We start from the raw sequence: 25,576 nt of genomic DNA on the forward strand, positions 1-25,576 counted from the left end.
AAAGTTTTAAACACTTTGTGAACCATGGCTAGGTCCAGTCCAAGTGTTCTGAGGGTCAAGCAAGATTTCTGTTGTATATGTATGGATTTCTGTGTGTTACTATCTCCTATGTTTAGAGTCCATTCTTTATTTGTCCACCCCCCACCCCACTGAGAATGCACAGTGAATGGCATAGGTTGACCTCTAGTGAGGCTTTTGGACTAGTAATTGATTGATTGATTGGAAATTGTATTAACAGTTTGTAGAAGAATGGGTACATTTCAAAGAAAGTACAGGAAAATACAAAAACAGACGCCTGTAAGTTCTCTTTGAAGGAGGTTAGGGATTCTGATTTCTTAATGGCTGTTGGTAGGGCGTTCCACATTTTAGTGGCATAGGATCGAAATTAATTTAACTCCTTGTTTGAGCCAAATCTGGGTTGCACGTGGTTTGTTGAACTCCCTCTGGTGTTGTGATTGTGGACTTCGTTGACATTATGGAAGTATTTAGACAGGTACATGGGTATCTTGGTGGTGTAGCGAATCTTGTGGACCAGGCCCATTGCAAATTGCTGTACTCTGTCATCAACCATAAGCCATTCCAACCTATCAAAATGAGCGGAGGTGAGGTGGGTTCTGGGAGTTAGGCCAAGTACTAGCCTGACCAGTTTGTTGTCTGGAGCCTTGTTTTTATTTGGGTTTGGCATGGTACCATGGGGTACATGCATAGTCGGAGACACCTTGTACGAGGGCCCCTGTTAGGGTCTATTTTTGCTGACCAGTGAGGAGCTCCTGTCCAGGAATCTTGTTCTTTGGTCATGTTTAGAGCTGTTCCGAATTCCGATACCACCGATACCAGTATCGGAAAACCTGCTGATACTGAGTATACTTAGCTATTTGTGTGTGACAAAGACAACTCATGCTACACAACATTCAGAACCAAGAAGCAATTTATTGGATTGTCTGGTGCATTGTCAAGAAAACTCAAGATTCCATTTTGATGGGATACGATGGACACTAGGACAGGGTGAAATAATTGAGAGAGACAGGAATAGAACAAATGAAAGTCAATGAGAAAGGGATGGAAGGGATGGAAAAAACAGCTTGCAAAGAGAGATGAACGTGAGATAGAGGAGCCGTTTTAGAAGCACTTCCTGTGGACAATGGATGGACCGGCCTCCTCGTACTCGTCCTTGCTGATCCACATGGCCTGGAAGGTGGAGAGAGAGGCCAGGATGGAGCCCCCGATCCACACGGAGTACTTCCTCTCAGGAGGGGCGATCATCTATAGAGAGTATGCACATGCATGATTTTCCCATCAGGACACGCCCCCCTCATCTAGACTGAGTGGCAAAACATTGAGCAGCATGGAGTGTTGGAGTTTGGAAGCGCTCGTTGGAAATCACTCAACCGCCCTGCGTACCACCTGTTTCTAAATGTCACATAATGCAGGAGGCAGCAAAATGTTGTGTTATTGAAAACAAGCACTTCCAAACTCTGACACTTAGAAAAATAATATAACGTTTCTATGGTGGATTTTTATGAAAAATGCAGATAGAAAGAGGATAATTCAAGCTTTTCGTACAGCTGCAATATTGGTGAGTTTAACATTGTTTAATGCAATCAGACAGGACTTTTCTGTTTGGATGAATGGGTTGTCAAGGCCAGAAAGTAGTTTTTTGCCACTCAGTGGGCGTTCCCGCATAACTTCCAGGTACGATGATGTCACGTGCATACCTCAGAAGGTTGACAGACAGAATGATGAGAGGTGAGGCCCCATGATGGCCTAGTGGTTAAACCCATTTTGGGCGGGAACCCCTTTTTGGTGTTTTAAGCATTATGTTATACTTTAGCTATTGAAAAATAGCAGATCTACAAGCTCATAGCGCGGCATTATGAGCTTGTAGGTCTGCTATTTTTGAAAAATCGTCAAATGTGGTGCAAATCTTTGAATATATATTCTTTCAGAACCAACGTTTTTTACTCAAATCTTTGCTTCTGGGGGGGGGGGGGGGTGTCCCTGGAACAACCTATTTTCAGATGGGGGTCGGCAGCCAATTACATATAATCTTGGGGGTCCTTGACATGAAAATGTTTGAGAATGACTGACATAGAAACATGGGTTTTTCAAAAAACTGTCAGGATTTAGAAGGCATTTGTAGAATCATCCTCTAAATGGGTGCATACCACATACAGTATACTAGTATAGGCGCCTCTAACGCAGCCTGACAGCGAGCCGTGAGTTTGATTCCCGAGCCCGACAACCGCTGCCGCCTGTCAGTCACACATGTCTCCTGTCACTCTACAGTTAGTCTCGCGTAGCCAGACAACTAATTCCACAATCTCCGAATGCTATATAGAGCCTGGAACTACGCGTCCCGAAATCCGAGTAAGGAAGCTGATATTTCCTTTCACGAAAATACATTTTAAAATATCTTTAAAATGTATTTTATTTATTTCCTTTCTGGCTCCAGAGGCTCCACTTCCGCTTGATGTTTCACACATGATAGAACTTCCGTTGCTCCAGACTGTATGACGGATTTGGAAATTGCGAGAGGCAACACTCTGGCAACGCGAGACTACTCTACAGTCTACACTATAGACATTCATAAAAACATTAATTGAGTCATGTTGACCAACTAAATGTGTAGGCCTCCAGTGCACTATATTGATCTCGAATTCTCAATGTTTTCCTGGTTATATCACTTAAGCCTTAATACATTTTTAAAACATTTCCAAAAATGCAGAAATTCTGTAATCTCACAACAATATGTGCAGAATTCAAATGTTATTGTGATGAATCTATGCAGTGTGTGGAGGTGTGTGTGCTGTGCTCTGCTCAGCTCTACCTTGATCTTCATGGTGCTTGGGGCCAGGGCAGTGATTTCCTTCTGCATGCGGTCACCGATACCAGGGTACATGGTGGTGCCTCCGGAAAGGACGTTGTTGGCATAAAGGTCCTTCCTGATGTCGATATCGCACTTCATGATACCGTTGTAGGTAGTCTCATGGATGCCTGCGGACTCCATACCTGCACAGAGAAGAGAGATAGCAAGTGATGGACAGTGTTGATTTCGTCGACTAAAACTTAAGACGAAAAATGTTCGTCGACTGCCTTTTTCCACTGACGAAAACTAAATGGAAACTAAATAAAAACTAAGCTATGAAGTCATTTTACAATTAGTTGTATGCTGAAAATATAGCCAATCTACAAGCTCACAACGCGTCGCGCTGTGGGCTTGTAGATTGGCTATTTTCAGTATGTGAAATTACGATGGCATCAAGGCCCGCCAAAATAAATTTTGTTCGACTAAATCAACTGTAGATTTAGTTGACTAACACATTCCAGGTGACTAAAATGTGACTAAAACTAAATTAAAACTATTCAAGAGACTAACTGAAATAGAATTTTGCTGCCAAAATCAACACTGGTGACATATATATTCACAACAGTAGTCATGAAATCAAAGTGCTAAGAAAAGAAGTAGCCACCACAAAGTAACTAGAATGACCGGATTAGTCTAACATTGGCTGGGTTTCCCGAACGCATTTTGTGTAAGACTTGTAGTGCCGCACATGCTCAGATGCCCTATAGGCCGCACACAGAAGCCTGTGAACATAGACATTCCGTGCATTTATTTATTATATTTATGTATATATATATTTTTTTTTAAACGTAAAGAGAGTCAGCTGTCCAGCAGTCCAAATATTATTAAATTAAATTTCAGAATGGTAGACCTGAGGCCTACCATTGCGTGGCACATCTATGCACGGAATGTCTATGTTCATAGGCTTGCGGCCTAGAGCATGTGCGGTACTAAAAGTCCTACACTAAATGCGGTTGGGAAACCCAGCCAATAACAACGTGAGACAAGTTGAAGTCCTCTGACCAATGAAGGAGGGCTGGAAGAGGGTCTCCGGGCAGCGGAACCTCTCGTTTCCGATAGTGATGACCTGTCCATCAGGAAGCTCGTAGCTCTTCTCCAGGGAGGAAGAGGAGGCGGCGGTCGCCATCTCATTCTCAAAGTCCAGCGCCACGTAGCACAGCTTCTCCTTGATGTCACGCACTATCTCCCTCTCAGCTGAGAGGGTGCAAGGATGAGAGAGAGAGGGGGAGAGAGACTGAATTCAAACGTCTCTTCATGGGCCAAGATTAGTCCCCGACTGTCCCCATAAAGATGTGTGCCACGCGTCATTCTGATTTTAAAGGAAGATGAATGCAATTGCAGTTAAACAGTACATTTTCAGTGTTTTCTGTATCTTCTTGTCTTATCAACAAATAATGCGACCAACTGTAGATTTGAGAGCTATCATAGTGCTTGCCGTGTGTGTGCGTGGCGTGCGTGTGTGTTGCGTGTGTATGTTTATTTTTATGTTTTTTTACCAGTTGTCACAAAGCTGTAGCCTCTCTCAGTGAGGATCTTCATCAGGTAGTCAGTGAGGTCTCTGCCGGCCAGGTCCAATCTCATGATGGCGTGAGGTAGAGCGTAACCTTCATATACTGGGACGTTGTGGGTGACACCGTCACCAGCGTCTAGGACGATGCCTGGGAGATGGACGGAGAGGAGAGGACGGAGGTACAGATAACAGAAAAGACCAGGTCATCACACTGCAGTGTTGTTTTTGGCAGCTAATTTAGATTTTTAGTTTTAGTCTCTTCAATAGGTTTTAGTCAACATTTTAGTCACCTGGAATGTGTTAGTCTAGTTTTAGTCGACTAAATATCATAAGATTTTAGTCGACTAAATCTACAGTTGATTTAGTCGACTAAAATAGATAGATACTTTATTTGTCCTTTCGGAAATGTATTTTGGCCTTGATGCCGTCGTAATGACACTTGTAGATCTGCTATTTTCAGCATGCAACCAAGTGTAAAATGACTTCTACTGGATCTCTTGTCCACTAGTCCCTTCCTAACATTTTAGTCTAGTTTTTATTTGTTGACAATTGTCAATATATTTAATCTTTTCTTTTTTGTCATCGTAGCTTAGTTTTCATTTAGTTTCTATTTAGTTTTCGGCAGTGAAAAATGGTAGTCGATGAACATTTTTCGTCTTAGTTTTAGTCAACGAAATCAACACTCGCACTGGCCATATTTTGTTCATCGTCACACACCATAAAGGCTTGTGACGCAGCGTAGCAAGTCGACGTTCACTCGACAGCCTCACAGTTTACAGGAGAGCTCAAGAATGACGTCTAAATAATGACCACCATAGAGTCAGTCTTTGTCGACCGTCTATCTACTGTATGTGAACCCAATTGGCCCGTGTTCGTGGTGAGGGAAGCTGCCAGTGAGGGTGATATTTGTCACTTGTAAATTGTAAATTGTCACTGCATACATGTACTACGGGCTGGGGCGGCAACTGTCAGCAGGGAGTTTTGGGCGGGGAGTTTATAGGACAGAGGCTTTACGACGTCCTCCCGGTGGGGGCTCCTCACTGGCAGGTGAAGGAATAATGTGAAGGAATAATGCAGTTGGAGCAGGCGGTTTAAGGTGTTTGGGAGGGTGCAGGTGGGTGGAAAAAGCTCAGTGCAATGAGTATGCAACACTCATTGTGTCCACAGGAGGGCTACAGAGAACGTAGAATAAAAAATAAGACTGCACATGGAGTTCAGTCTTATTTATTTATTTTGGCTTTATATCAGCTGCCCGGCAACTACAGCATATTATTTTATGAGCACAGAACATTGTTGTGCTTCAGTCTTGCCTGTTATTATCTCTTGATATAGAGACTCTACAATACTGTAGATTGCTTGTATAGTTTCTTCACAAGCCGACTTGTCTTGTAATTTCCATTCTTTTCAATGTGCCCCTGCTGTCCAATCTTGTAACGACTCATACTTGGCACAGAAAAACTAACTTTAGGTTTGAAAACTGGACCTTGCTTTAAAGCGATTGTGCTAAGCACTAGAGATGTACAATTTTTTTCTTTCCGATACCAATTCTGATGCCCATAACTTGCGTATCGGTCGATAGATACCGAGTACAAATATTATTCCAGTATGTGTAAACAAATATATATATATATATATAAACAATATTTAAACAAATATATAGTATAAAACAGTCAATCAAAATATGACTGTAAATGAAATATCATGTAATAAATGACGTGGTATCGGAATGGCATAGACTGGCATACTCACCGATAGCAGCATTTTAGGCAGTATCGGCAGCTTTCCCGATACTGGTATCGGTATCAGAACAACTCTACTAACCACTACTTGAAGCCTAAAGGGCCTTGCAAACGGGGAGCGATAAAACACGCCTATGGTTCATTTTAAATGAGACCTGCGTTTTTGCTCAGAGAAGTCGCAGTGCGACAACGCAAGCGTATTTACGTGAGCGCGGTCCCGTGAATTTGTTGCGCGCGTGCTCGTTTCATGCACACGCCCGCGACTCACCAGACCTGGATTCGGTTTAGCTTTTTTATTACGCTTGCATTGTTGCGCCCCTCTTCAACAGACCTGGAGGAGACCTGTCGTTGATCCAGGCAACAACGCCTGCGTTCCTCGCTTCACGTTTGCAAGGCCCTTTATAGCATCCCTATTCTGGGGGGAACAAACCTCATTTTTGCTGGGGACCCTCTGGCGGTCCCCGGACCCCACTTTGAGAACCTGTGCCATAGAGGATAATTCTACTTTATGTCTGTATTGAGGTAGGGAACACTGCTACCGTACATTCACCTCAGAGGATATTATTTTCCCAATGACCTAATATCGTGGTACTTTATTAGCGTATTGCAACCAAAAACAGACTATACAGCCCATAGCTTCTGTCAAGATAACCTGTTTAATGTAAGATCTCTGTAACCAACACCACCTGAAGCTCTTCATTAGCCTACTTCCTATAATCTGGACTTTTTTAATTTGTATTTTTAACTGTGACTTGTGGCAGTGTTTATTATAGATCATTGCTGGGATTATAAAAAAGCTTTCCTTTATTATTATTATTAGTATTATTGTCTCCACCAGGCCGAAGGCATGGGGAGAGAGTATGTTTTGCACTCCGTCCGTGTGTGTGTGTGTCCGTCCGTCCTTCCTTCCTTCCGTCCGTCTGTTACCAGCTAATCTCCGGCACCGTTAACCCGGTCGATGCCAAACTTTGCACACACACTCCCTGGATGCCAACGATGAACCTCTGCCCCACATTTTCCAGAACGGCCTGTTATAGCGCCACCATGAGGCAGCTTTTCACATGTTTTACCTAAAACTGCACCCATCTGCGTGAAACGTTGCATGCACACTCCCTAGAGGCTAAGGACAAACCTTTGACCTGCACTTTCCGCATCTGCCTTTTATAGCGCCACCAGGAGGCCGACTTTTGTAAAACACATTTTTTGATATTACTCCTCCAGATTCTGTCCAAACATCTCACAAATCGTTACACAGTATCTCTATGGTCATGTGCTGAAGTCGGATCTGTCCGATATTTCATATTCCATCCTAATTGGCTATAATTGGCTTTCACAGTTTGCAAGATTGCCCCGTTTTGAACAAAAGCCTCAAATCATGAACGCAGCATGCAATTTACGTGAAATCTTTCACACATTTTCTTACTAGGCTGAGGAATATATCCCACCCTTTTCACATTGGCCTGTTATAGCGCCACCAACAGGTTGATTTTTGCAAAACACATTTTTGGAACAAAATGCCTCAAATCATCCAATTGCCATCAAAGGCGTATAAAGAAATGGCACCCTTTTCACATTGGCCTATTATAGCGCCACCAGGAGGCCACAACCTGACCTGCCCTGGTGGAGACCTGTGCCCAGAAGGGCACTTTTTCTAGTTAGTATTATTATTATTACTTTGATGTGGTTTTTACAATGTTACATTGATACTAATATTCAATTTCACAACGGAAGTCAATGGCAGTCAGATTGGGCTGAAACCTACCTTCCCCACATATCATATATGTTGTAGATATGTCAGCTGTTATTATACTGTTTTGTGATTATATTATCATTATAATTCTCATTACTATTCATTCTGCTGTCTGGTTTCTTTCTTCTGTACAAATATAAATCTATACACTCACCTGTAGTTCTGCCAGACGCGTAGAGGGACAGAACAGCCTAATATAAATCTATACACTCACCTGTAGTTCTGCCAGACGCGTAGAGGGACAGAACAGCCTAATATAAATCTATACACTCACCTGTAGTTCTGCCAGACGCGTAGAGGGACAGAACAGCCTGGATGGCCACATACATTGCTGGTACATTAAAGGTCTCAAACATAATCTGTTGACAGGGCAGAGAGGGCAGAGGGGGAAGAAGATGAGTGGTGAGGACAGGTACGAAAGGAGAAGAAAAAAGATGGAAAGCATGGAATACGGATGTATATTACAGGAAACTCCCATTAAACTTTCCAACAAACTCCGGTAAACTCCGGTAAAATAGAGTGCCCATAATTGCCCGTTAACTCCTCTTTTCACTTATATATAGGGAAGAGACAAAGAAGGACCTCATTCTTAATCATAAGTTAATATATAGCGTAAAATAATGTGACACTAAAGTCATCATTTATTAGCTGCCCGTTGTCTTGGGTATTGTGTTTGTTTTGGTTCCCTACCTGTGTCATCTTTTCTCGGTTGGCTTTGGGGTTGAGTGGGGCCTCAGTCAGCAGCACAGGGTGTTCCTCAGGGGCCACTCTCAGCTCATTGTAGAAGGTATGGTGCCAGATCTTTACACAACCAAAAGGACAAAAGTCAATGTGGAGTGTTCACAGTGGCTACTGGCTAGACAGATTCAATTGAAATTATACACAAGCTTTCAGAGTTAGTCTGGATTTTCGGTGGTGAGGTGACCACCGAACTACAACATGACGTCACTAGCCGCGGTGAAGAGCAAACCACCGCCCTAGCCCTTCTCTCTGTTTTTACTCACCACCGCTCAACGTTATTTCACCTCACCACCGAACATCCAGACTATGAATGAGCCTTTAAAGGAACTGAAAGTGATTCAAAATGTTTTAGGTTAAAACAAAATATTTCTTCTTTTGTTGTTGAAATGTTAAATCTGTATATTCCATTATTGTAGCAAGTAGCATTGTTTGTTCGGTAACAAGGGTCTCCCCATCTCTTCCCAGCTCTTTGATAAACAGAAAATACCTTTTCAGTTGGGCCAGCAATTTCCTCCACTCAGGAGAGGGAACCAAATTTGTATTTGTTCATAGTTCCAATTTTGTTTACTCATTATTAAATAACGATAAAACTATTATTGTATCACTTCAAATTCCACTTGTTTATTCTGTATCCTGTTCATCTTCACTCTCATCATTGGCAAAATGTTGGTATCCTGAACTGAAAATGTATTTTTTCTTTTTGTTTAGGCTACCAAAGCTGTACAGATAGGGACCCCTGTTTCTATAGCGATGCCTACTGTGGGAATAGAGCTATTTAACACTTATTTTAAGTTTGAACCAATCATAATACGTATACAGCACCTATAAAATGGTACCCAGGATATCAGTGTCTTGGATACAAAATAAATAGAAAGGAGGAATGAAAAGAGACCTTCTCCATGTCGTCCCAGTTGGTGATGATGCCGTGTTCAATGGGGTATTTGAGGGTGAGGATACCTCTCTTGGACTGGGCCTCATCTCCCACATAGCTGTCTTTCTGTCCCATGCCCACCATCACTCCCTGGAGACAAAAGGCAGAGCACGTACAGTAGGTCAGACTTAATGTGATATGGCACAACCTATAACAACACAACATTGGTCTGAAACCATCTGTAAGGAAAATAATTAAGACTCTTGGAAACTTTTGCAAGAAAGCATTATGTTAGACTTTAGCTATTGAAAAATAGTGAAAATGTTGCGCAAATCTTTGAATCTATTATTTCAGAATCAAATCTTTGCTTCTGGGAGGTCCCTGAAAAACGTATTTTCAGATGGGGGTCGGTGGTCAATTACATATATTTTTTTACATGAAATATTGAGCACCACTGATATAGAAACATGAGGTATTTCAGAAAACTCATCACATTTTTTTAATTTCGACGTCAGGCCTAGTTAGCACTGCAGATGAACTGTTTTGTGCCCAGAGTGAGACATTTCAGTTGGACAGTTGGTTTCAGCTGTGTCACCATTCCTTATCGGCAGTGGTGGACAATAAGTGCATCATTTATTCACATCAGTACAATATTCTACAATTCTACAAGTACAATTCTAAATATTGTACTTTTTTCAAAAAGCATTTTATGCCAATTCTTTAGTGCTTTTAGTCAAAATATTTCTACTTTCAGCACTGCTTGTCAGACATACCATGGACAGGGAATTGGAATCTGGGACAGGGTTGCTTATTATTGCACATGCAACAATATTGCTCACCCGTGACCCAACCTGCACTCTTCTTGTGCAAGCACACCCCTGACCCACCCGGAACCATTCCACTCACCCCTGACCCACCACTCACTGACCCACCACTCACTGTAGTGCATCATTCCAGTGTTGTTTTCGTCGACTAAAACGAAGACGAAAAATGTTCGTCGACTACCTTTTTCCACTGACGAAAACTAAATGGAAACTACATGAAAACTAAGCTATGAGGACTAAAACTAAGACTAAATATACTGACGATTTTGTCAAAGGATAAAAACTAGACTAAAATGTTAGGAAGCCTAGTGGACAAGAGATCCAGTATAAGTCATTTTACACTTGGTTGCATGTTTAAAATAGATCTACAAGCTCACAACGCGACGCGTTGTGGGCTTGTAGATCGGCTATTTTCAGCAAGTGAAAAAATTACGACGGCATCAAGGCCTGCCAAAATACATTTTGTTCGACTAAATCAACTGTATATTTAGTCTACTAAAACTAGACTAACACTAAAACATTCCAGTTTAGTCAAAATGTGACGTAATGTGATGTAAAATCTAAATTTTCTTCCAAAAACAACACTGCATCATTCGTAATGTGTCATTACAATGTGACGTATAGGTTTTTACTGCATGCATGCATGCGTGGCGTGAGTTATCCAATGTTACCCACCTGATGTCTTGGCCTGCCCACGATGGATGGGAACACTGCCCTGGGAGCGTCATCTCCAGCGAAGCCTGCCTTCACCAGCCCTGAGCCGTTGTCACACACAAGAGCGGTGGCCTCTTCCTCGTCGCACATGCTGACTGGTGGTTATAGGCTGGGGACCTATAGACAAACAATTTACAATGTAGGCCCCCTTAGATAGAACTTTATGTAGACTTAGAGAGCATTTTATACAGACTTATAGCATGTTACGTATAGACAGCACTAGAATTGCATTTTATGTAGTCCTAGCACTTTATAGTATATATGTATAGTATAGTATGTATAGTTTATATGTATAGTTTAATTATATAGATATTCCACTGTTATGTCCTTAGCTTACGCATGTTTCATGATAACTACTTTTTATGTACAGTATGTGATGTATTGCCATGCTTTCTGTTCTTGCTTATTGTAAATCGCTCTGGATTAAGAGCGTCTGCTAAATGCCTAAATTGTAATTGTAAATTGTAGCAGACGCTCTTAATCCAGGGCGGCTTTACAGTAAGCAGGGCAAACGCGGTAATATATCAAATGCAGAGAGACTAGTGTGGTGCCTCAGTGCAGTGCCTCAGTATTCTAAGATAGAAACACATGAACAGACATACTTTATAGGGGAAATTCAGATATTACAGTGGTTATAAAACACAGAACAGATATATGAAAATCACACTCGTGTGAAGTGAGGGGCGCTCTTATCACATTCCGGCCATTCACTTTTGATGTCCTCACTTTCCTGTCCTTGCTATATACAGCTTTTGTCCACACACGTCTCATATTTACCATTGACGATGAAGGGAAAGTTTACGTCTTATGTAGACGAGCAAAATAAATCCAGTTGTTCATGAGATGATGATGTATAATGGTAAAAGCGCCCCTCACTTCACACGGGTGTGATTTTTAGCCTCACATTCCGTGCTCAGCCAATCAGCCATCGCTATGGGGTACACACAAACACACACAGCTCGGCATAGGAGGGGCTAGCGCCGCTCAAAAAAGACATACAGCTATAGGAGAGCAAATTATACTAAGAATAGCTCAGGAATAGCTCAAAAATAAAAAGCAGATGCATACTGGGATTAGGAAAAAGAGTACAAAAAACCACATATACTGCAGAAATGGTGTTGGCCAAAGGCACTTGTACTGCCTGGGAATTAGCATGCATGGTGAAAGAGCTTTTAACAGGTGTAGACAGGGCTGGATTTACATGTATTGTCGATTCATACTCCTTTTTTAGAGCCGAATAAAAGTCGGTTCGGCGCTGTAGAGCCTACAATGTCACGTCATTTGAGGTTCGGAGGGGCGGGTACCGTCCTAAAGTCGGCTCTTCGGTGCTACTGAAAATTTCTGACGAGCCAAAATCATTTCGGCACTACAGCGGTAAAATAGGAGTATGAATCGGCCCTTACTCCATTGCAATTATTTCAAAACTTTAGCTACTTTAGTTACTTTTATAGATTTTGATTATTTTTCAAAACATACATTATCCACTTGAGTCCTATTTAAATGTTGGCAATTTTCAGAAGATTTTTAATACCTTTTACACGTATGATAACTTATGTGAAACGGGACGTTCTTCACAATGAGTACTATTGGTACTTAAAGTATATTTTGATGCCCAATAGCCAATACTTTTACTTCTTGAATACCGGACTTTTACTTAACCCATTCTGGGCGGGAACCCCTCTTGGTGTTTCAAGCATTATGTTACACTTTAGCTATTGAAAAATAGCAGATCTACAAGCTCATAGCGCGGCACTCTGTAGGTCTGCTATTTTTGGAAAAGTCGTGAATATGTGGCGCAAATCTTTGAATATAGTCTTTCAGAGCGAACGTTTTTAACTCAAATCTTTGCTTCTTGGGGGTCCCTGGAACAACATATTTTCAGATGGGGGTCGGCGGCAAAATACAGATAATTCTGGGGGTCCTTCACATGAAAAAACGACATAGAAACATGAGGTTTTTCAGAAAACTGTCAGGATTTAGACAGCATTTGTAGAATCGTCCTCAGGTCTAAATGGGTTAACAGAGTAATTTCTGATATCTGATACTTTTACTCAAGTAAAAATAAAAAAGAGTACTTTTTCCACCACTGTGTGTGTCCTTCCTGTCCACCTGTGCCACGTGGCTGCCATCAGTCAAGGCAGTCAGCACGGTGGTGACAGACAGACAAAGGGTCTCTGATTTATAATGGGTGGGCATTGGGTACACTCTGATATTTGGCACAACCCAAAAGTCACGAGGGCTCTCCTATGATGACCTTGGCCTATTATAGTCGGTTCCCTTTGTTTTATTGCAGCAGGTGCTCAGCTGTGGCTACAGTACTGTATATGGGAAGGCTAATTGATTCAGAAGGAAAGATTGGCTTTTCGCTGTGGTCATATGAAATCATTTGATGTGCGTTTTGAACTCTTTGCATGGCCCAGCTAATTAGTCCATTTAGACCTGAGGACGATTCTACAAATGCCTTCTAAATCCTGACAGTTTTCAGTGTCAGTCATTCTCAAACATTTTCATGTCAAGGACCCCCACAAATATATGTAATTGGTCGCTGACACCCACCTGACAATTTGTTGTTCCAGGGACCCCCCCCCCAGCAGCAAAGATTTGAGTTAAAAAATTCGCTCTGAAAGAATATATATTCAAAGAATATATATTCAAAGATCTACAAACTCGTAGCGCGGCACTCGGTGCCGCGCTATGAGCTTGTAGATCTGCTATTTTTGTATAGCTAAAGTATCACAATGCTTACAACACCAAAAGGGGTTCCCGGACTTCCCGCCCAGAATGGGTTAATGTTTTCAGTATCATTTTTAACCCATCAAGACTGGGAAAGAATCTGTGTCATTTTAGATTTTTGCGTGGGCTATTCAAAAAATAGAAGCTATGCAAGCTTGTAGATCTGCGATTTCGTTTAAAAAAAATATAAAAATATTTAAAGTGGTTCTGGAAGGTATTTGTAGAATCGGCCTCAAGTCTTAATGGGTTAAAAGATGCAAGATTATCAATAGATTTGTAACTAGTGGTATTTATTTTGACCGTGGTTATTTGCAGAAGGCTTTCCTCTGTAGGCACAAGATCATGTCCAAGGAACTGTTCATGGCAACTTGCTACCGTGAAGTAATGTGGGTTACTTGAGTTATCTCCTACTGAACCTCTTGAACTCTAGCAGCGTCCATATGTCCTATTGCTAATTATTTCTGCTGTACATGGTACCATGGTACCATGGTACCATGGTAGCAGCAGCACGCATCAGAATACAGTTTAAAGCAGGTGCAGGTGCTGGACCAATAGAAGTGCCATGATGAAACGATGAATTCCAAATATATTCCTGGATGCTCATTATCATACAAATTTCTTCTTGAAGATGAAGATTTTATTTAATCTCATCTTTTCTTTTCTTTCATGCATATTGAATAATAGCTTTTTTGTTAAAAACCAGAGCATTTACATCACACCAATCGATACTCTAATAGCAGTATATGTTAATACTAGTGCGTCTGTTTATAAGATAACTTAGTAGCGGTGCGTGTCAATGAGAGAGGACTTACTTTAAGAGCTGAGGTGGCGTGGATGGGTGCTCCCTGGAGAGTGAGGCGTGAGCGTGGTGCTGCTCTCACCTTGCTGTCTGTATTTAAACCCTGACATCCCCTAGGTTCATTCACACACACATGCCTTTTTAGGTTAGGAACCCTCGCTGTCACACTTTGCGTGACAGGTGGGCTGACTCCAAAACAGCTAGGAGGGGTTTGCAGGTAGCCCTGCCCACCTCCTCTTTGCTCCCGGGGCCAAATGATTGGACGATAAGCTGACAATGTCCCATAACGAGGCAACAAATGGTAGAGCGTTGTTTATTGCCATGCAGGGATTGACTTGAATGGGATTGGCCAGAGCCCCTGCTGGCTAGATTCAATCCAAGACCAATTAAGGGCTCTAGAATCTTTACAGTGTTGAGTGAGTGAGTGAGTGAGTGAGTGAGTGAGAGACCAGGTCCATTTTGTTACATTAACACTGAGGATTGTAGTGGGTATCCCATGACTGACAGCCATCCTACTATTTAGTAGATTGATTGATTGAATTAATGAATATAATGATACTGTGAACTGACAAAGCCTGCAAAGCGAGGGCATGGCACATGGGGAATCTTTGGCAATATGTTTCCATCCTTGTGTCCTTGCATTCTCAAAGTAGACTTCCTAATGTTACTGTTGTGATGGGGGTTAAAGAGAGAGAGACAAAGAGAGAAAGGAAAGAGTGAGAGACATGCATGCAGGACTTCCTATTGTAGTCAGGTTGTTAATATGCAGGGTGCATTCAGAGACAATGGTATGTGAAGAAGGCGTTTATAAATACGTTACCATCTGCATCTGTCCTGATAGAGAGAGAGAGAGAGAGAGAGAGAGAGAGAGAGAGAGAGAGGGAGAGGGGGGGGTTCATTGGTTATACTGTATAAAGGAAGGTCTCTCAATCTCACCAATAGAAAACGAGATCTGGTCCGTCACAACCCAAAAGATAGTAATAGTCAGCAGAAAGAGAATGAGTCAGTCTGTCAGTCATAATTAACTGGTAAATGGTGGTGCATTTATGTAGTGCCTTTATCCAAGGCACTTTACAATGATTGTGCATTACATTCACACGCACATTCATACACTGACGGCGGAGGAAACCATGCAAGGCACTAACCTGCTCATCGGGAGCAATTGTATTGGGGGTTCAGTGTCTTGCTCAAGGACACTTTGACTGTAGGCTACTGTAACTCTGGGGGAGCCCACAGGGATCAAACTGGGAACCTTCCAGTTCCCAAGCGGCCGCTCGATCTACCTCCTGAGCCACTTTAGGTTTCAGAGCTGTGCAGAAATCCTGGCCTACAATTAACTGTGGTAGGTTTAGGTTTAGTGTCAAAAAATGTCTCACCAGATTTTTTTTTAAACAAATTAACTGCTTCCGACGGAAGGTTCCGCCAGTTGGAATCCAACCGGCAACTGCTTCTGGCGTAACGTTCCATCTGATAAGCTTTATTATTGATATTTATTTTTTGGCTTTTCCTTTCCTTCTTTAGCGATCCTAGACCTCCCATAAAACGCTGAATAACTCGAAATCTACAGAGCTCTCCATGCATGGTTTGGATAAAACGCGCAATGTTCGGAGGTCTTTGCTGATTATCCATCCGGTGATCTAGATAGGAACATTGGCGCTTTCTAGAGCAAGGATGGCTTAATTTTAGCTCGCTAGCATTGACACTATTTATTTAGCATCTAAGATGGCCGCCCAAACAGGATGTGACTCCAGCGTGTGTTACACTACAAACGGCTCGGCAGTCTGCGGTTGGCTCTGCGTCCACCAGGTGGCAGCAGATGGGTTAAATACATGAAAAAATAATAAGAAGAAGCATCATAATCATAATTGATGCTTCAGGGGACTAAAGTCCAAGTTTATACTTAAAGGACCACTTCGCCACTATTCAACCTAGTCTGTGTGTTTTTAATCATTAGCATATATGCTAAAATGCGCCCGTTTATTATCATTGGTGTTCTGTAGCTCCGTGGGCGCACTTCCAAAGCTGTCCACCATGTACGTATTTGTCCAAAAATGACGTAGGTGGTGGACACTCGGTAGGCTTTCAGAAACTACAGGGACAATGGACAGGTAGGCTTGCCGTAGCTAGCCTAGCCGCGAAGGACACCCCTGTCTACACAACAACAAACGAAAACGAGTCAGTATGGCTGCTCCAGGGGATTTTTCCCTTACACATATTGGCAGAATCTGCGTTAGGGTCGTTATATGAACCAGAAATATACGGAGGAAGAAATGCAGTGACGGGGACAAGAGCAGCTGCTAGTTGCTGCATCTGGATGTGTGGACTGTTGCCTGCTGGAGCGACCTAGCTAGTAGCTTTCCCTGGTCCAGTGCGTCGCACATGCAAACCTTTCTGCCCAGGAAAAGTTTTTTTCTGCCCAGATAGTGTTTGTTGACTGTGTTACTGGGAACCTGCGTTCAGGATGCCTAAATAAACTGGAAGTTGCAACCGAAGCCCGATGGACGAAGAGGGACATTCAGATTGAAGTAAGTGTTCAATGTATTTACAGCTTATTTGTGTACGTGTGTGTCGCCACACCGTATTGTTTACATAAAGTGTCAGAGGCTAGGCACGGCTTCAGCCTACAACTTTTCGGTCCAAACATCTTCTATTCGTTCAACTATTCATTAATTCAATTCAAAACTGTATGGCATGCCATCTGAAGCAATGTTAGCCATGGGCTCGTATGTTTCAGGGCTAGCAATGTAAACATTCAAGTGTTATACCTGTGTCCATTAGGTCAGCCCAGATGGGTACAGAAGGCTGATGAAGCTGAAGATGTCTTTGATGGACTGATGGTGAGCCATACATACTCAACTCAAACTTTATACATAAAGCACATTACTGTATTTGCTGTATTTTGTTTGACCCCCTAGAAAACGAGATGACACGTCTCAAGGGCATATCATTTTCAATAAAGGTTCATATATTTATATATGCTTTTACAAAGACCAGTCAGTGGTCAACCAAAGTCCTGTAAAATGTAGTAAATATACTGTCATTTATACTATAGGCCTACTGTGTCTCACACAGACGGTTTCACACTGTAGTATTGAATTGTATCTGTAAATCACACTAGATGACAGTGAATTGACTTTTAACCTTTTGTAATATCTCAAAAGAAAATCATTACTGCATCAAAAGTAATCAACAAACTATAAAACGGATGACAACATTGTACAAATTACACAAGCAAAGTGCCTTGCACTGAATAATAATAAAACTATTTGTATCGCACCTTTCATGACATGCAATGCAGCTCAAAGTGCTTTACAGAGCAATGGTGAAAAAAAAGAAACGCAAGGCATAAAACATTGAAATGGCAGTAATGCAATAGTGAGGACATGAATAAATCTAAAAGCAAGAGTGTATAAGGTGGTCTTGAGCTGTGCTTTAAAATGTCTAGAGACTGCTGTCAAAGGTACAGTGGGAGTTTGTTCCACGCCGTCGGCCCGTAGAAGCTGAAAACTGCTTCACTGTGTTTTTTTGTTGCCATGTGTTAGGCACATCGAGCAAGCCAGCTGTGAGGACCTGAGGGGGTGGTTTGGGACATATCTAGGCAGGCAGTCATGTAGGTCGGAAGGTCACAGATGCAGACCAATAATTGTAAAATCAATCCTAAAAACAACCGGAAGCCAATGCCGTGACACTCTTAGTTTTAGTTAAAACTCTGGCTGCCGCAAGTTGTAATCGGTCAGTTGTTTTCTTTGGCAGTCCAGAATAAAGTGCATTGCAGTAATCAAGCCCAGAAAAAACAACTGCGTGGATCAGTGTTTTTGCATCATCTAATGACTGACAGGCTCCGATTCATACAATATTTCTAAAGGTGAAAAAGGCAATCTTGGTAACATGATTGTGTGAATTAAAATTCAATTCAGAATAATGACCCCCAAGTTCTTTACTGTACTGTTACTTTCTAGTCAGGTTGCCAAGTCTGCTTATTATTATGATTGATATGTAATACTCAGTTGTAGCCTACCTACTAATTTGATCAGTAAAGAAACATACTGTACATAGCCTACACACTCAATCGTCCATTCCAGTAATCCTTGAGTGCTTTCACCATTACTGACTCTACGTCTTCTCTCACCACAGCATGTGCGTCTGCTCCTGTCCTGTCTCGGCCAGAAGCAGCTCCAGTGACGTGTCATCATGCAGAAAGCCTGAAAAACCACCTGCCTCAGTGACCTCTGACTATAGAACATCTAGTTTGTTAGTTTCCAGTTCAACCATAGACCCCTGTTTTTATATATATATCTGTAGATTTATGTAAATCAGTACTATTAAAAGATAGTTGATTTGATGACAAGTTTGTTTTATTTTATCTCATGTAGGCGTATGGTATTTATACATTTTGACCAATTCCTAATACTCATTCACATCTGAATGCAAACAAGACCACAATGGAAATAAGTGAATGTGTTTTATTGTACTGTAACATAAGGTTTAAAAAATAAGGCCACACAGGCAAAGTTTGTAAAGTATCAATATTGCTATATAGAAATACTCTGTTACAAGTAAAAGTCCAGAATTGAAAATGTACTTCAGTAAAAGCACGACAATATTGGTAAAGGCTTAGGAGTAGTACATTGATTTATCAATCCAGATTGTGTACAACAGCAACATACAAAGTAAATTGTATCTATATAATATACTGTATACTTCGTGGGAGTTCCTTGAAAGCCACTTCTTCATCTCTTGAGTCGAAGACAGCCACCGAGACCTCAGCTCCTGCATCAAATAAAGTATTATGCAATTATGGGCCTATCTGACCAATCATGAGACAATATGGTAAACAATAAGGTTTTTCATTTTTGCAAAAATGTTGAAAAATAGCAAATGTATACAAGCTCGCAGCACGGCACCAAGTGACGCACTGAGCTTGTATATCTGCTATTTTTGAATAGCCAATGCTAATACAGATGCTTTCCCGGTTTTAAATGCTTTTATGTTTGGTTTGAAGCTTGATATGGAAAAATGTAGCTCTGGTCCATAGCCTTCTGCAGGGCTATGGATCAGAGCTAGGAAAAATGGTGGTGTTTATGTGGAGGGTGTTCCAGTTACAAACAGCAAAAAAGGTCTTTAGCTGTAAGCATCAGAGACACTCGGCATGTCAAATTAATTTATAGACATCACAACAACAACCACGTGTAACAACAACCATGTATTTTGAAAGGAAATGCATGTGGTCGTAGTTTTAGTTTATTACGACATACCTTTGTTCTGCTTCGATGATGATGATCCGCGTCAATTCTTCCATTAGATTGCGGTCGAACTGGAAGAGATCTGCGGTGGTGAAATGTTCACTGCACACCCAAAGTGGTCCGAGTACAGTACAGAGTAAAGCTGGATGATTACATTTGTATTTTCGTCATAACTAGTTCTAAAAACAAAGCCAGCCAGTGGCATCTCGAGTCCGACGCACGTTCGAACTGACTACTATTACCGCTACTTACTTACTACCAGAGACTATGCTACTAACTACTATACCACCACTACTGCTGTTACTATTACTACCGCTAAATATTAGCTATTATTACTTCTATCGCTTGCAACTCCAAACAACAACAACACGAGAAACTTTCAGCTTCCTGGGTGCCTGGGGCTGCCTGTCTGTCTGTCGCGCAATGCACTGTGGGTAATGTAGGAAATGAGCGCACCGTTCCTCGGCTCGTTACATGAGCCGTTGTCAGCCACTATATCGCCAAATGAAAATATTTACATTTTTTTCATGAACGCATATCATACTAAAGCATGACAAATGCCATGTTATAGTGGCGAACTGATCCTTTAACGTGTGATGGTGTTGCAATGAAAATAGCCCATCTCCAGGGACCCCACTTTGAGAACCACTGCACTAGATACACACTGCATAAAACATGGCATGCAGCATACTGTAAATTGCATGCACACTGCATACTTCCAGGCCCGGTTCTTCCTACAGGCCGACGAAGCAACGGCTTCGAGCGCCACGGGGGAGGGGCGCCAAAAAAAAAAAAAAAAAAAACCTTTTTTTTTTTTTTTTTTTTTTTTTAACTTTTTTTGTTGTTGTTTTTTTTACTCTGTCCCAACTCTGTCTGCCCAGTGTCCCCCCAGTGCCCCCCCAGTGCCTCCCCAGTGCCTCCCCAGTGCCTCCCCAGTGTCTCCCCAGTGCCAGTGTCCCGCCAGTGCCTCCACAGAGCCTCCCCAGTGTCCCCACAGTGCCTCCCCAATGGACCCCCAGTGCCCCACAGTGTCCCCACTGTCCCCCCAGTGCCTCCACAGTGTCTCCTCAATTTTTGGGACAGAGTAAAAAAAAAAAAAAACTTTTTTTATTTTTTTATTTTTTGAAGCGAAAAATCCTGCTTGGGGCGCCAGATTGCTCAGGACCGGCCCTGCATACTTCATACACATACACTAGCCTACAGCCTACACTACATACCCACTGTATTCTGCACACACACATACTGTACACACGCACTACATGCACTGCATACTGCACTGCACACACACTGACTGTCTCTACCACTGCATTTATAGTAACTGTGTGTGTGTGTGTGTGTGTGTGTGTGTGCGTGCGCGTGTGCGTGTGTGTGTGTGTGTGTGTGTGTGTGTGTGTGTGTGTGTGTGTGTGTGTGTGTGTGTGTTTTTTATACGACTCCACATTTGGACATGCAGAGCGGCAGAGCCCAATTCATTTCCATATAGTCCAAAGTTAAATATTTCAAAAAGAATAAGTTAGAAGGCAGAGAAAAAGAGACAACCAGGTGATCACCGGAGACGTATATTGTATGTCGATTATGTTAAAATAGTAAAAAGGTGCTCCTGAATCAGATGGGAAAAACATCAGGTAAAACATATATAGACAATACAGGGGAAAAAAACATCCTACAATCCTACATACTGTAATATCCTACCTACCATAGAATAAATAAGTACTTCATAGTCAAACTAAAAAAATGCAATTCATCTATCAGGATTTCTTTTCATCTGTACGCGCCACACACACACACATGCACGCACGCACACACACTTTCTGATAGACACCCATGCAAGCAGGCACACATTCTGATAGACAGCCAGCCTCTTGCAGAACCACGGCTTAAACCTTAAAGGAATGCAAATGCCAATTAACATGAAAATGTTATGGGAGCCCGCTGGCCGAGTGGTCCAGGTGCATGCCACATAGGCTCTGGCCTGAGAGCGTGTTGTGTGTTCGAGTCCCGTTCATGACGACCTTTGCTGCATGTCTCTCCCCTTCTCTCTCTCTCCCTCTTTCCTGTCTATCTTCACTTGAAACTATCAATAAATGCAGAAAAGCCAAAAACATAACATGAAAATGTTATCTTTGCGTGTGTAGCCACTAGGCGGCGGTGGCTCAGGGGTAGAGTGGCTGGATGGTAACCGCAAGGTTGCCTGTTCGAACCTGGGCTCCCCCAGAGTTAGTGTCGAAGTGTCCTTGAGCAAGACACTGAACCCCAAATTGCTCCCGATGTGCTGGCTAGTGCCTTGCATGGTTTCTGCCGCCATCGGTGTATGAATGTGTGTGTGAATGGGTGAATTGATGCACAATCTATGTAAAGCGCCTTGGATAAAGGCGCTATATAAATGCACCATTTACCATTTACTAGGCAGTTTTCTTTACCTTCTGACGGATTCCTGGCAGATATTTGTCCTGCTTTATTGAAACAACTAGTGATAGCGGATCTACAAGCTCATAGCGTGGCACCGAGTGCCGCGCCACAAGCTTGTAGATCTGCAATTTTTTTTAAATCGTCGTTTTTTTTACTCGTCTTTGCTTCTGGGAAGTCCCTGGAACAAAATATCTTCAGATGGGGGTCCGCGTCAAAATACAGATAATTCTGGGGGTCCTTGACATGAAACGGGTTGAGCACCACTGACATAGAAACATATAGATTTTCCAGAAAACTGTCAGGATTTAGAAGCCTTTTTTTTAGAATCGAGTTCAGGTCTAAATGGGTTAAAGCGCCCGACGCAAGTATTGCGTCGCATGCCTACTTCTGTAGTCCAGCTCATATGTTGCGTTCACACGGGCAGACGCAACGACGCAGTCTACCATTCATTGTCAATGGAAGCCAGCGACATGAAGATGCAAAGACACAATGATGCATGTAGCTGCTCCAAATGATACTCCATTTGACTTTGCATCTTTGCGTCTGCACGTGTGAACGCAGTAATAGGAATGTATGGAATGCATCAAAGAATGTTGCTGCTTATAGAAGTATTTAAAATTGAATTCATAATGTTTCCACCAAGTGTAACTTTACCCGGTTTATGGGTGACATTTTATAGTGCCTATATTTGACCAGCGTGTGGTCATTACTTTTCATTATTCATTGCAAATCAACATATGGAATGTCATTACAGGTCAGCTCCATATATGGAGATCTAAGGGTGGCAGCGGGGCTAGTGTCTTGAGTGTACAGAGTTTGATGAGGTCAGATCAACATATGGAATGAATTCTGACTGTATTGGCCATCCATGTATGGAGAATCGTGCTAGCAGGGGCAGTGTCTTGAGTGTACAGAGTTTGATGAGGTCAGATGAGGTCAGATCAACATAATGGGATGGATTCTGTATGGGCCATATATGGAGCGTGTCACAAGGCCTGACTGACGGACTGACTGACAGGTTTTAGCATGACTGACAGGTTCTTTAAGTGAGACACAGCAGAGGCTGATGGGTTGGGAAAAACAAACAAAGAAAACAGACAGAGGTAGCTGTGGGCGTTTGCTCATGCACAACGGAATCATGGACCATAGACATGTTAGCCTATGAGCTACTATCTGTCAAGATCACCTGCATAGAGTGTACAGTTGTATATGGTTGATTTTTATGAAACAAAACCTTTGCAGATAGAGGATTATTCAAGCTTTCTGTACAGCTGCAATGTTGGTGAGTTTAACGTTTGAATCAGATTTTCTATTTGGATGTATGGGCTGTCAAGGGTTGGTATTGCAACTCTAGATTCCTGTGTTTTATCAGCTGCCTGACTGTGTTATGACTGTGTCCCTGAGTGACAGAGGAATTAAGCCCACAAAAGCCTCTCTGGTGGTGTGTGGCAAACAACTTTCTACAATAATAATGTACATATTATATTTCAGAACAAAAACCGTTATACTGTAAGAGAAGGCGCGCTCTACTCTCAGCTCGCTTTTAAGAGCATCCCTGAAGCCTTTTATTGTCTCCACCAGGCCGAAGGCATGGGGAGAGAGTATGTTTTGCACTCCGTCCGTGTGTCCGTGTGTGTGTGTGTGTGTCCGTGTGTGTGTCCGTCCGTCCTTCCGTCTGTGAACAGCTAATCTCCGGCACCGTTAACCCGGTCGATGCCAAATTTTGCACACACACTCCCTGGATGCCAACGATGAACCTCTGCCCCAAAATTTCCAGAACGGCCTGTTATAGCGCCACCAGGAGGCCGCTTTGTGCAAAACAAGTTTTTGGACAGTACACCTACAGATTTTGTCCAAACATCACGCAAATTGGTAAACAGTCTCTCTAGAGCCATTCAACGAAACAGGTCTTTCAGATTTCTCAGACTCCATCCTGATTGGCTAAGATTGGCTTCCAAAGTTCGCAGGAGTGCTCAGTTTCAAACAAAATGCTGCAAATCATGAACACATCGTGTGATATCCGTGAAATTGTGCACGCACATTCCCACTAGGCCGAGGAAGAAATGCCACATGAACATTTTCAACTCGGCCTCATGGTGGCGCTATAACTGGCCGAAAAGTGTTTTTACCTCTAACTGCACGGATCTGTGGATAACTTTGTATGCCAACTCCCTAGAGGCCAAGGAAAAACCTTTGCCTGGAATTTTTCACATCTGCTCTTTATAGCGCCACCAGGAGGCCGACATATGTAAAACGCATTTTCTAATATTACTCCTTCAGATTTTATCCAAATTTCACGCAAATCGGTACACATGCTCTCCATAGTCATGTGATCAAGACGGGTTTGTTTGATTTCTCATAATGCACCCTCATTGGCTACAATTGGCTTCTAAACTTTTCAGGAGTAGCCCGCTTCGTACCCGTTTTGTACAAATCGCCACAACTACTCAACGCAGTGTCCGATTGTGGTGAAACTGTGCATGCATATTCCCACTAGGCTTTGGAAGAAATGCCACTTGACAGTTTTCAAATCAGCCTCATGGTGGCGCTACAACAGGCCAAGTCACGTCACACACACACACACACACACACACACACACACACACACACACGTTTATATTGCTCCTAAACATTTTGCCAAACATCACACACACACTCCTATCCTCCTGGTGGAGACCTGTGCCCAGAAGGGCACTTTTTCTAGTTCCCATTGTGTTCGAACTGAACACTTCTGTACGGCTTATGACCTTGACGTCTACAACCTTTTGACGCTGCACATCTAAAAATGTGCAATATTTGGCTGAGTGGCCTGGAGAGTCACACCTCCCATCACCGCAGAGCTCAACTTCTGCTGTTTCTGACTTCAAGGTAGTCACTACTGCACTCTTTGAGCCATGTTTTTTCAACGACAGGAAACGCATACAGGTACTGTACTTCTTTCTCAGTGTTGTGTAAGTCAAGTGTATCTTCACTTATAGTTTTGAGGTTCATGTTACTGCAGAACCGTTCAAATATAGAAAAGTGGATGCCATCATGCCACTGAAAAAAACTGATCAGGTTCAGGTTCATTTATTTGTTTGTCCCCGAGGGGCGATTTGGTTTACAGCAAGGCATAACACAGGCAGGTAACATGAAACACAAAAACACAGTAAAAAAGCACATGGTACACATAGAACAATAAAACAGGATCAGAACAGTTGTATAAAGAATTCCTACAAGCGAGTCAGGTGACAAGTTACCTCCTCCTCCTATCAGCATTTAGAGCCTGGATAGACACAGGCACGAAGGAGAACTTATACCTATTGCTTTTGGCCCCTGGAACTTTTAGGCAAAGGCCAGAAGGAAGCAGCTTGAACTCAGAGCTGAGGGGATGGGAG

General features: G+C 42.4%; 1 protein-coding gene and 1 long non-coding RNA gene across 2 annotated transcripts; one reads left to right on the forward strand and one right to left on the reverse strand.

Moving 5' to 3' along the window:
• Positions 1-1,074: 1,074 nt before the first annotated feature.
• Positions 1,075-14,668, reverse strand: LOC306923428 (actin, alpha cardiac muscle 1-like). Its single transcript, XM_079501520.1, has 9 exons — positions 14,561-14,668; positions 10,977-11,132; positions 9,499-9,627; positions 8,556-8,666; positions 8,140-8,224; positions 4,363-4,524; positions 3,869-4,060; positions 2,828-3,009; positions 1,075-1,263 (listed from the first exon to the last, which is right to left on the reverse strand). The coding sequence occupies exons 2-9, from the start codon at positions 11,103-11,105 to the stop codon at positions 1,120-1,122; spliced, it is 1,134 nt and encodes a 377-aa protein (XP_079357646.1). The 5' UTR covers positions 11,106-11,132; positions 14,561-14,668; the 3' UTR covers positions 1,075-1,119.
• Positions 14,669-16,520: 1,852 nt separating this feature from the next.
• LOC306923371 lies at positions 16,521-18,862 on the forward strand. Its single transcript, XR_013790053.1, has 3 exons — positions 16,521-17,072; positions 17,326-17,384; positions 18,682-18,862. It is a non-coding gene; the product is annotated as an uncharacterized lncRNA (long non-coding RNA).
• Positions 18,863-25,576: the final 6,714 nt, after the last annotated feature.

This window comes from Electrona antarctica (genome assembly GCF_951216825.1).
Source record: "Electrona antarctica genome assembly, chromosome: 5".
Lineage (NCBI taxonomy): Eukaryota > Metazoa > Chordata > Actinopteri > Myctophiformes > Myctophidae > Electrona > Electrona antarctica.

What these genes read in the sequence shown, in the direction of transcription:
- LOC306923428 (XM_079501520.1), bottom strand. Translation starts at nt 11,105, where the DNA reads ATGTGCGACGAGGAAGAGGCCACCGCTCTTGTGTGTGACAACGGCTCA. An exon ending in TGGGCAGGCCAAGACATCAG is followed by an intron (nt 9,628 to 10,976) that starts GTGGGTAACATT and finishes TTTTGTCTCCAG; the next exon opens with GGAGTGATGGTGGGCATGGG. An exon ending in ACTGGGACGACATGGAGAAG is followed by an intron (nt 8,667 to 9,498) that starts GTCTCTTTTCAT and finishes GGTTGTGTAAAG; the next exon opens with ATCTGGCACCATACCTTCTA.